The sequence below is a fragment of the Psittacula echo genome, assembly GCF_963264785.1.
Source record: "Psittacula echo genome assembly, chromosome: 3".
Taxonomy (NCBI): domain Eukaryota; kingdom Metazoa; phylum Chordata; class Aves; order Psittaciformes; family Psittacidae; genus Psittacula; species Psittacula echo.
The window spans coordinates 22079161-22091660 of record NC_137736.1 but is presented as its reverse complement, the minus strand read 5'-3'; the positions used below and the strand labels follow the sequence as shown (position 1 = coordinate 22091660).

The 12500-nt window shown below is 52.1% G+C and overlaps 1 protein-coding gene across 1 annotated transcript in view; it reads right to left on the bottom strand.

The window, feature by feature from the left end:
- The window catches only part of BOC (BOC cell adhesion associated, oncogene regulated), a gene marked incomplete at both ends in the record, with an annotated part of 54236 nt that overhangs the window by 17243 nt on the left and 24493 nt on the right, over positions 1-12500 (bottom strand). Inside the window, 4 exons of the mRNA XM_080613497.1 lie at positions 4688-4966; positions 5164-5331; positions 7844-7897; positions 8153-8288. Of these exons, the coding sequence (XP_080469623.1) occupies positions 4688-4966; positions 5164-5331; positions 7844-7897; positions 8153-8288 (637 nt within the window). The remainder of the gene's footprint in view (positions 1-4687; positions 4967-5163; positions 5332-7843; positions 7898-8152; positions 8289-12500) is intronic.

Sequence of the window (12500 nt, the reverse complement as noted above, 5' to 3'; positions counted from 1 at the left end):
CCCCGCTGGTACTGGCCCATATAGCTGTCCATTAACACCGATGGGTTGGCCAGAGCAGGCGAGGGGTGGTTGGGCGCACCCCCATCTCCCTCTGTGCATGCGATGAGCCCCCCTTCACTTGGTGCTAGCACAGCAAAACAGACAGTGCTGCGCTAGGCTGGGACAACCAGCTTCATCCTGGAGCTTCAAATGACCCGCCCCCAGGATGTGGGGGCCACACACACCTACCCCCACCAGGAAAAGCAGTGCAGGGGGTGTAGGAGAAGGGCAGCATAGGAGGATGCAGCGCTCACCCTTTTGGTTGCCCAGCAGCAGCTGTGCCCCATGTCTAACATGCTATTTGCACTCGGAGCCTAGCTCCCGCTGCAGCTGGGAAAAACCACATCCCCTCTCCACTGGCTGGGTTTTCCTTCTCACATGGCAGCGCCCGGCATGCCAGCCCATGTCCTTGTCCTTAAAAGACATGCCTGACCACAGGGAAGCAGTAAATCCTCATCCACCAGCCACCGGTGGGAGGTGCTGGGGGCAGACAGAGCCATGCTGGGATAACAGCACGGATTCTTTCCCTTTTCTCTTTTTTGTTTAGCGCAACCAGAGGCCATGCTCACGTCCATCTGTGCCCCACTCTGAGGCGTGATGGGGTGAGCTGGGGCACAGGGAGGGTCAGCCCTGCAGCTAGCTGTGCTGCTGTCATCGGGGAGCGAAACCAGATGAATCCCAGGGCTGGGGGCCAAGCACCGAGGCAGGCAAGACAGAAAGGATTAAATGAATGGGACACCATAAATAACTTTGGAGAAGAAGCAGTAGTAAATAAAACGCCAGCCCTCAAGGTGAAAGTCCTCCCTGCTGTAGTGAAGGGTGACGGAGTGAAGGGAGTGACTCCGAGAAGGGGAATGGGCAGGGACAGGGGTCCCACAGGCTTGAGGCAGTCACCTTCCACTGCTGTCAGTGCAGCATGGGGTCATGGCTCTTGCTCCCTGCCCGGTCAGCACCACAGCAGCCTGGGCACTGATGCTGTCACCACCAGCTCCCTCCCACCCCACTGGGACAGGCGCAGCTCCAGGCCCCCTGCCTGCTCACACAGCCCTAGCACATCCCTCTCGCCGTGCCCCAGCCCCATTCCCCCTCGTTGCCCCAGGCCCGTCTCACAGCCCTCGTGCCACAGCTCCTCTGGCTCACCAAACACCACCTGTGTTTTCCTTCTCTCCCCTCCTCACACCACCTCTGCCCCCGGGGCCAGAGCCCCCGTGCCTGCTCAGCAAATGCTTTTCCAGCACGCAGCCACCCCCTTCCCTCCCTTCCTCTCGCCTTCCCCTCTGGGGAGCCGTCAGAGGAGAGGCCAGGCAGAGGAAAATGAATGGGGCTGTCTTCAGAAAGCAGCTGCAAATTCCTGGGGGATGCCCAGCCCGACCCGGCGCAGGGTCACTGCCCGTGAGTGCTGTGTGCTGAGGCCTGGCCTCCCAAACCTCCTGCCACAAAGCGGAGGGCTGCCCATTCAAGGTATCCCAGATTCCAGGCCATCAAGGGCTGCCTCAGGGCCACGCAGGGCTGATGTTGTGCAGCACGGCCAGGCCAGCAGTGATCAGCAGGTACCTATCTGCACGGCTGTGCCACCGGCTGCCAAGGTTGAACGTGGGATCATGGTGCCCAAGTAAGTGCCTCAAGTGCTGCTCCTTCTGTTGCTTCAAGGAATCATCCCCTTTCTGCAAATCCCTTCTCCCCCACCCCTTGTCTATACAGCAGCTATTTTATCTCTGCTGGAGGAACGAAATGCTGGTTTCAACCAGCCCTCTGAGCCAGAGAGAACAGAGATGGACTCGGCGCTGCACCACAGATGGGAGAAGGAGGTATCGGTCCCAAGGCTACACTGTGGCTGCCAGCACTGCAGCGATGGTTATCTGCTTGCTGACTGCCAGCAAAGCACAAGGAGGCCCTGAGAGAGTGGGCACATAGAGCCCAGGACACTTGAGAAAGTTTCCTCCTAAGGAGGTGGGAGAAAGGAATAGAAATAGCCTAGAAAATGGCCAGATGATCTGACCCACATCCCTCAAAACTAGCAAGATACTTTTTCCAGTGACTTCAAGTCCTCTTCCAGGATAAACCTAAACCTCTAATCCCTGAAAATATCCCTCTCCCCCTGTTTTCATTCACGTTCTACCAGTTTCATTCTCCCCCCGGCCCTCCACATAACTTTTGGATGGGGCTGAGACTTCCAGAGGGTTTTCTTTCAGCCCAGCAGGTGATCTGCCACGCAGCGCCAACCTGCCAGGGCTGTGGAGGAGGCCTGCAGCAGGAGCGAGAGCCCCTGGCACATGGGTTACCGTAGCTTTCAGACTCAGTCCCACCTCAGACTGGTGCCACCTGTTATTTCAGATCACTGCAAAGCCGCTGCTGCCAGCAGCCTCCAGCTCACGAACAGCAAACTGGTTATTTGAATGCCGCCAGAAAGTTTCACTGCTACACGTTCAGCCCCACGTCCTTCCTCGGCTGCCCCTCTCCACTTGACTGTCAAGTCTCCCCTACCTGTGGGCTCCCTACCGCCCGAGGCTGTCTGTGCATGGGATACCACCTCCGTCACCCCCAGCTCCCCTCAAGGACAAGGGACCCATACAGCAAAGCACAGGGGTGTTCCATGGTGGATTAACTGCTTGTTCAGCCAACCTCTGGCTCCAGTTTTGTGAGCTCCACTGAATGGTGCTCCTGCCTTTGCCATGACAGGGACTGCAGCAATGGGCAAGTCCCCTTCTTTTGCACCCATGCCCCCAGCTGGCTCCTGGAGAAGGCTGAACGACTACTCTGCTTTGGCTTTCATTTGTCCTGAGGGACACAGTAAGACCTTTTGGTGCTCTAGGACCTGTATCCCAACTGCCACTAATGCTAGACCAAAGCAGACAGAAAGATCAAACAGCCACGCTTTGTCCCAGGAGACAGAGCTGTTGGTGGTGGGTTGGGGTGAGGGGAGCACAAAGAAAAGGGGATCAGCCTCAGAAGGAACTGATCAGGCTGAGGAGCTACGCACACCCTGCTCTCTTAAATGCAAACCATGCCCTTGGTAATCCCATCCACCTCTCCCCTGCTCTCCTTCCCGCTATCAGGCCACCAGTGCACACAGCCCCCTTTCTGCTCTGGAATGCGTTCTCCGAAATTTAATCTCAGCACGGGGCTCAGGCCAAATCCCCCGACAGATTCGGCCCCGTGACAGCCCCCTCCCACCACCTCAGAGCCCAGCAACTCTCCCCTCGCCTCCTCCTCCCACCCAGCCTGGCCTAAACATTTCATTCCTGATTAATGTAGCAGTGACAAGCCAACAGCTCTTGGCTTTAAAGCAAAGCCAGCCCCTACTTTGCACAAACATCTTCACGTCTTCATTTTCTTAGAGCTTAGCCCCAAACTCCCCCTTGCTGGGAAGACGAAGCCCTTTCCACGCCCGGGGGCTGCCACTGCCAGGGGATGGTGAGCTCATCTGCACACACTTGCCCTACCAGAAACTTTGGGAAGATCAGACTCACCATTGCCTAGCAGGAGTGGTCCACACAGAGCCCCCCTACCTCCAAGCAGGGCACAGGGGACAGCTCTTTCTCAGATGCACCCAAATACAGCACTTCCTCACATCTGAGCATTGCATCTGGCCAAAACCAGGTGCCTGTAAGAGGAGTTCCCTACTCTAAGACACCTCACACACATACAGGTCTCCTTGGTCTGCCGCCAGTGCCAGAGGGCAGCAGTGAGGAGCACGTAAGCTCAGGGATAGAGGCAAAGTCCCTTGCTTAGAGCTCTGGCTCAGAAACAAAGAGGCTCTTTGCTGCCATGATACTGCAACATCACAGGAAGAGGACAAAGCCCTGGAAAGGTGGGGCACACAGTCGTAATGAATACAGCTTCCTGCCCCTTACAGACAGAAACCTTGTTACGAGTGTTTTTAGATATGCCACTGTCCTGTCCACTTCTGCACCCGCCTTACGAAATGAGGACAGCACAGTCTCTGCCTCTGGCATCTGCATGCACCTGTTCTCCCACCATCCCTTTCCCTCACCTTGCCTTTTGGCAAGGCATCTTCCCAGTGGCACACAGAGGACCAGCAGCCACTTCATACAGGTGCTCATGTGCACCTCCTCACAGCAACCAGACTAACCTAGCCTCAGTGTGAGTGTGGAGGCTGGTACATTGGCTATGATGAACCCAGGGGCAGCACAAAAAAGTGCAGGTCCCATCACAGCACAACAGGGCAAGGGACTTCAATTTCTGTGGGTCAGGAAGGCAGTAAAAGTCAGCACAAGCTGACTCAGTGCTGGTAAGAGCCCAGCAGCAGCCCAGGCAGTGGTTTGGCCATCAGCACTAGCAGGTACTTTTTGTTGACCTCAATCAAGAAGTTAGCAAACCAGATGGGGCAGCGCAGCACTCAGGAAGTCAACCATGCACACAAACCCCATCGCTTAATTATATTCTGGTCTTGCAAATACTGTCACTGCAGGACAGGTCTGCAGCCTACCACTGAGGAGGACTGCTTGGGTCATGCTAGGCCACAACATGACAGCCAGTCCACAACCAGAAATGCTACAAAATGGCCTAAGTCAAAGGAGAACCCCCTTGATGTCAGCATGAACAAGTGAGCATGGATGAGTCTCTCAAGATGAGTGAGTGACGGCCCACGCAATGCAGGGGATGGCAGAGGATGAAAGCTACTCACTAGCTAGTGTGACCACTGCAGGGACACTGGCAATGACTCCTTCAGGCACACGAGCAATGCACTGGTATCGCCCCACAGTGTGGTTGTTGAGAGCTGTGATGACGAGCTTCCCTCGCTCAATGTGAATGCCCAGCACTTTGTCCGATCCAGCCAGCTCCTTTCCGTTCAGTCTCCAGGTAAGGTTTACTCTGGGGGGGTCCACCACACACCCCAGGCTGACTGAACCCCCAAGCTTTTGGACAATGGAGGCAGGTTGCACTGTGACCTGCAGAGATTCACCTGCACAGGGGGGAAAAATGGGAATAAGAAAGCTCAGTGAGACTAAGAAAAAGAAAGGACACGGTTAAAAATGGCAGTACTGGTACATTTTGCATTGGAGACTGGAAAATGCGCTGTGCTTGAGGCATGGCTATGCTAAGCAGCATCAAGGCATAACATTCAAAAAACAGAACAAATGGGTAAACCCAGAGACTCACTCAGTCTGGCAAAGCAGCTAGCAGCTGCAAGGATGAGGCAAGGGATGGGGGACATGGGTCTCTTCTTTCCACGTGTCATTGCTATCCCATGCAGTGTGTCCTGGGGTGCCCAGGGAAGGGTCCCATAAGCTGCTTCAGGAGATGCTGTGGATGTGCAGCAGCAGATTCCTGTGAATGACAAGAGACGTGATGGATGAAACCCTCAGACTTCCCTCTGCTTTCCAGCCCTGCCTGGCTTCTCTACCAACATCCCTGAACTCCTAGATTTACCGAGCCAGAGGCCTGAGGAGGCTACAGACACTGGTACAAGCACTTCTCTTCTCCAGCCTCTCCCCCAAGGATGGCTGTGAGTTTCCCAAGACATTCCCATCCTTAGTTCTCGGTACAAATCTATGTGTGTGTGCACAGACACATACTGCCCCATTTCAGACTCGGTGCAGTGAATGCCTGTACTGTGCCAGCAACGCACACCAGGCAGTTTTCAGGATCAAAACACGAACATTTCCGACAAAGTATCACTGGAGATATTCACCAAGTGTTGCTGCCACTTCTTGGCCCTGTCTGGAACATATTCTAGCCTGAACACAAAAATAAGTGAGTAGTGCAAGTCCCAAGCTATGAGAAAACAGAGGTGATCCTGCAGTTTCACTGCCTTTTCCTGGACACCGGCCATGTTGCTGCTGGGCATACCTGTGTTTCAATCCAGACGGGACTCCTTAGGAGATGTAAAAGTTTTTCAGGGCATCTCTGCAAGGAATTATTCTGAAGAGGAGGGGGCACTTTTGCAGGAGGAAAGAAATGCTCAGTTCTAAATTTGTTTAAATTCAGTGCAGTGACCTGACAGCGGATCACACTGACCTGGCATAATAAACCTTTATTCTAAACCAAGAGACCCAGCCTATGGAAAGATTTCACATTGACTGTTCTGCCTGAAACACATTGCTGATTTTGAGCTGAACTACCCTGTCTGGACAAACCACCAGGTTCACAGTCAAAAGCAGCAACAGTCTCCACAAATCTTGAAGTCCAAGACCTGTTACAGCCTAGGCTGATGTGAAGAGCTGCACCACAGCAGCTCTTGTGGAGAGAACACTCAGACAAGCCAGGTCAGGGGGATCAAAGATGTAAGTGGCTGCTCCAAAAGGCATCTCAGACATCAGAATGAATTCAGCTTCACTCAAGGGCGAAAGTCTGAAGTCAAGAAGAGACCTCCCTCTATGGACATCATAACACAGATACAGGATTGAGCTTCCTCCAGTTGCAACACTAAGAAAATTACCTGCAAGTGCCAATGGCATTTCAGAACTGCTCCATGCCTACATTGTCAGGAAAGAAGCACAGGACCAAACCAGACATGGAAGTGAGCCCAAACAACAGTTATATTGCCTGCTCTCCCTGCAGATACACAACAAGCTTCTTAGCTGCAACCACCATTCTCAAGAGCACCTGGACTCTGCAGAGCAGTATTTCCTACTTCCACCACAATCACTGCTCAAGCAGTCACCTGTTTGAGCATATCCTTCCCATAACCATCTCAGTCAAAAAGAGAGGATAAGTCCCTTCAAGCACAGCTTCCAAACTAATTAATTCCTGAAGTAAGGACTGCCAGCCTCCCCATGAGATGCTCAGCGAGTTGTTCAAGGCAAGGCTGGTTACTGCTAGCAATGAAGCACAGCATTTGGGGAAATCTCACCAAGTTACTCTTAAATGACTTTGCTTAGCCTCTAGTGGCAGCAAAGGTGAAAGAATGCAGTATAGGGCAACGTCAAAGGCCAGCAGTACTGAGCTCCACATCACAACAGCAAGAATCCAGCTAGCCAGCTTGCATGCCTCTCTGCAAATTGGGCTGCTCCTCCAACAGCCTCACAAGCTGTCCTCTTCCCCCCACCATGCCCGAGAACACTGCTTGGGTGAGAAGCCCTGGAGGAGACATTCATATACAGCTGAAGAGAGGTAAGGAAAAGAAAAGCCTCCTCAGAGCTGGTGCTTTCAAAAGGAAGTAACAGCAAGTAAAGCAACCTGCAGCTGGAGCTTTGCAAATGCCACAAAGAGCATCATTATGTGGCACTTTGCAGACCAATATGAGCTCACTTGGCTGGCCTGTCTAGTGTGCTCAAGACAGCTTTTTCCCAGAAGTCACACAGTCGTGGTTAGAATGGTCCTGAGGCCAAGATGACAAGCCCCGCTGAGAGGCAGGTAAATTAGGCCAAACTTGGCATGGCCTGACGTGGCTTCCAGGGAGCCAGGAGCATGGACAGAGCTTGGCCTTTGGGTGTCAGGCTGGGCACACTCTGAAGGCACCTAGAAAGATCAACTAGACTCATATTCTAGCTCCTGCAGCCCACAGCCCTGTACATGTGAAAACTCTCTGTGGATAACTTTCAGTGACAAAGCAACAAGATGGTAACTTCCCTCTCAAGCACCTCATCCTTCCTGGTATTCACTCTTCTCATCCAAGGAAAGAAGAGAGTCTCAACAATTTATCTTTGAAGAGTTTCCCCTGTCAGCCAGCACATACTGTTGTATGAAATCCTTTAGCTATTGTCTTGGAGACCATCTGAGTTCCTCAAGTTCACTCCTCTGTGTAAGACAGCCACCAAAGCACTCTTTGTTATGCCACAGCCATCAATGCAAACCACCAATGACCATGGCCATAGAAATGCCTGAGGTCTGTTCATACCAGAACATGCACTGCTGGCACTGTTGCTGATGTGCGAGTTGATGTACCACTCATCTAGAAAAGACTGAGTTAGTTTAGGCTTAAAATCTCACACCATAAGAGCCTACATTTTATACCAATGTAGAAGAACAATTTAGGGTAGGACTTCAAGTCTTGCTCCTCAGTGCTGGAAGCACACAGAGCGAAGCTGAGTCATTCCCCTCTCTAGATGGGTTTGGCAGCAAGAAGGAAAAATGTTGGATGGAAAAGAGCTGCTCCTTGGAGCCCATGCTGGGAGAAGGGGGGAGGCAAAAACCTTCCCAACCAGACCTCCCTGCAGCTCTGCGTCGCACAGCGCTTCTGGCCAGAAGGGCAAAGCCAAGGCTGCAGAGATGGGTGATGGACCCTTCGTGAGCCTGGACCACCCAAGCACATCGATGAGACGATGAAACTGGCTGCCCCAGGTCTGTAAAAAGATGAAGAGCAATAGGTGAGGAGAAAAAGGGGAGATCGGAAAATTCAGCCATCGTGCTGGGCAGATTGAACAGTATTGAGCAGAGACTGAGGAGAGAAGGTGTGTCGCAACAAGTGCCTGGTACCTCCCAAAGCTCCAGGCAAAGTATGAGCTCCAAATAGAGACATGTGGCCATTTCTTTCACAGCTGAGTGAAGTACAAGAAGTAAATGGACAGCATAAAAATAATGAGGAGAATGAATGAAAACATCAATTCCAAAAGAACTGTTAGGATCCAGGGCCAGATTTTGAAATTCTCAGCTTCTACAATTGAAGCCAGATTTTCAAAAGCATTCAGCTCTCAACATGCTGAGCTCTCCTAAATAGGCAACCAACTTATTTTGATGCCTAAATGGGAACTGACCTCTTCTGAAAATGCCGCCCTTCAGCAGCCTGCAGTAGTGCAAAGCAAGGAACTTTAATAATCAGGCAGCTCTTGATCTGCCAGTGTACTGCAAGCACCGCCAGAGCAGGCCTCAATGGGAGAGGTCGGGAGCAGAGGAGGCTCCAGTCACTCTGGTTGCCTTCCCAGAGGCAGTGGTCCTGGACAAGGGGCAGCTGCATGACAGGGTCCTGCTCTGCTGCCTTCTCTCCCCAAGGCAGGTAAGGTACAAGATGCTCCTTGCACTGACACTTCCGCAGCCACTGACACCACCAGCCTGAACAGCTCCTGCTTGTGTGGGAAAACAAAGAGTTAAAGTAATTTAAAGGGCTTCAAGGGGGGAAGGGAAAACAAAAATTATTTGTTTACTTATTTTTAATTCTTTCCTGCCAGGTTACAATAACAATTTCCTGTTGGAGCTCTGCGTCCCTTTTAGACAGCCCAGTAAATCAAAGGAGGGGCCATTAGGAAAACAAAATTAACAAGAGCTTCATCAGATAGGGAGGGGTGGTGGGGGTGTCAAATCTGTCGGCTTCGCTTCCCACCACACACTCAGCCCGCCGAGGCCCCCGCGCAGCCCCAGTGTGATGGAGGGCACTGCAAAGGCAGCAGGGAAGAAAAACCAGAGGTGAAGATATAAAAGGGAAGAAAGGCCGCATGCGTGCAGGGGGGTGATAGAGCTCAAAAGGAAAAAGGGATCTGAATTAGGCACAGGCAGCAGGAGAGGTGTTTGCTGATTAGAAACTGAAGGGTTTACTGAGGAAATGGTGCTCACAGCCCCAAGCCCCCTCCTGTTTAACAAGGGCCGGCCAACCCTTGTTACTGCCACACTGTCTGTAATTTACAAGGCTCCCAAATAGGAACCAGGCTCTGCCCCAGCTCCGGGGCAGTGTCCCTGCACCACAAACCCCAGCGCAGGGGGCAGGCTGAGAGGAAGGCAGGGGCAGGCTGCGGGGAAGGCAGAGGCAGACTGGGAGAAGGTGAAAACTCACCAATGCACATGAGAATGGTCTGGGGTTCTGTCAGGCAGCCGGCCCCTGAGCACCTCTTCCTGCAGGGGGGGAATGGTGGGAAGGGGAAGGGGCTGCTCTGCACTAAGGCAAAGGCTGCAGCAGCTCAGGCTCAGCTGGGGACACCCTGGGTGACTGGAGAATTCACTGCAGCTGGTCTCCGTTTCTGACAGGTCATGTAGGGACAGTGATACTCCCAGCTCCCTGTTTCATACTTTCAGACTTAAGCTCTTCAGAGGCGGTAATGTCTCAGTGCAGTTAGCCAGTTTGCTTTGTGTAATCATTAGTTTTTAATACAAGACAGTATTTTGTTGCTGTTGTTTCATAGAGCTTAAGGCACTGAAAAAGAAACTGTAAAGGAGGAAAAAGCCACAGTACCCTTTTGCTTTACAAATGCAGAAACCTGAGCACTAGAAGAGGAAGTCAACCTGGCCCAAGGTTATACAGTAAAGCAGTGTTAGGGCTGGAAGCTCTCTAACTGGGGCCTCCATCCCATCAGGCAAGTCATTCTTGGTCCCAAATCTTTCTCATCCTGTCTGAAAAAAAAGTCACCATACAACTCCTCTAGCTGAAACCTGTAAACCTCTAGCTGAAAAAACACTGCCCAGGTGACACCTGAGCAGCTCAACTGCCAAGTCCCCACATGATTCCTGGTCATGGACGGCAATCTGGGCACCCCTGACTTTCTCCCTAAATCATCAAACAGTAACATCATCACAGGCCAACATCTCACAGGCCAAAACAGCAACATCTCACAGGCCAAAATTCCACCAACCTCCATCCCCACTCCAAAGTATTAATTTCACACTGTTAAGTTATACTCACTCTCTCTGAAAAGGTTAGGAAAAAGAGAAGTTTGCAGCAGGAGAACTGCTCCCCCTCCCATGTATCAGGCACAGGCATCCAAAGAGGATGGAGGTGTGGACGCTATAAGGAGAGGCAGGAGCTGAATGGGAAGTGGGTGATGTCAGGAGGGGGCAGAGAGAGGCAGCATCCAACGTTACACCGCCATGCTTAAAGTCAAGGAGGTAGCAGAGTGTATGTGCAAACAGGGATAAAAGCTTGCCTGCTTCCCTCTATAGCACTGAAAGCTCCTGACTTCAGAGTGCATTAGCTCTGTTAACATAGCCCTTGATTAACTGTGTGATGAGCCCCCCCCTTTTCAAAGTGATTAGGCAAAGAAGAGTCTCTCACTGGCTACTTGTGAGCTCAGCCAGTCCATCAAGAAGCCACAACTGAGAAAGCCTGGGATAAATTCATGCTCGTAGTTGGAAGAAGAAAAAATAGAGAGCAAAACCTGGCAGGGCACCACCATCATGCAGATGAGTGAGCTCGCCTGTAAACAAGGGTGACCTTAAAAAAGAACCACAGATTTTCTCCAGGCAAGTCCTGAGCAGCTCAGTAGTGACACCCCTCCAAAAAATAAACTGAACTTGCAGGTAAAACAGCTCTTCTTCCTTGAATGGAACTGTTCATGAAAACCAAACCAGCAATGAACCAAGCAAAACGTGCACTGATCTTTGTGACTCTGTTTTTTTGTCTTCCTCAAGATGAAGCTGCTGCCCTGGGCAGCCCCTTTCCACAACAGCCTGTGGTATTACCAGGGAGGGAGCTGAGCATGCTGGCTTCGAATTAGCAACAGGATGCAAAGCCTGCTCATCGCCTGTCTGACTTCAGCTTGTACCACTGCAGACCCAGTGCCTGCAGATTCTGGCACCTCTCCATGTGACAGCTCCTCTGAAAGAGCCACTCTCCAGCTGGCATTGATCAGGCTGACTTTGTTGGGCCTCAGTGAACCCCTTCAGGTTGGCATTCCTCAGCCAGCGAGCGTGAGGGGGCTTGAAGAACCAAATAGCATCCTCATGCCGGCCATGAGCTTCCAGTGTCATCCTAGTGGTGGCACGACAGCGAGTGTGGTTTGCCTTGGGCAATGCCTGCGGCATGGTTGTCCCAGAGTGGCTGGAGCTGTCAGCCTGAGACAGCCCTGCTACAGGCAAGAAAGGGATGCAGGGATGGCCTTGCCCCATGAGCTACACCTCCCTTTTTCTGCAGCTACCAGGAGAGGAGCCCTATGCTAAACCAGAGTATATATGCTGGCTTTTGCTGACCCTTGGCATGCCTTGAAAACAGCTCCAGCCCTTGAAAAGACAAGGCTAAAGCATAAGAAAGAAAGAAAACCCACGTCCTTTCTTCAATATCGTGCTCCCCCCATGCCCTAGACACTTAATTTCCCTCCTTCCCCCCCCCGGCTTTCCCCTCCATTCTGAGTAAATTCAATTTGACAACCCTGCTAATTGGATAAACGCTGCTCCCTACGCTCCTTTAAGGCTGCCCGCTTTTCTCTCCTTGTTTTTGGAGGGCGATTGTGGCTGTTCTTTAACATGAATTCCATCTGCTTTATTTCTCCTCTGCCCATTCAAGACCTCTCCTGAATATGTATGAGGGGATGCGCCCCCCCACCCCCTTTCTCCTCCATCCCACCTCCCTCCCTCATCACACCCCCCCCATCCCTTTCCCTGCCCTCTCCCATTGCCCGGGACAATAACCCCCCAAATGCCCCCTTCTCCCACCCCAGCCCTTTTTGCTTTAGATAAACACAGGCAGTGTCAAGTGTGAGGAGCGGGGGGGAAGGATGGGGTTCAACTGCCAGTCAAGCCTTGGGCCCTCAATGAAGCCTGGAGGCCTACCCTAATCTGCTGCATGCTTGCCATATGGGAGCTGTGTTGCCCTGGGAAACACTAACAGGCAGAACGGAGCTTAATAGAGTCCATAT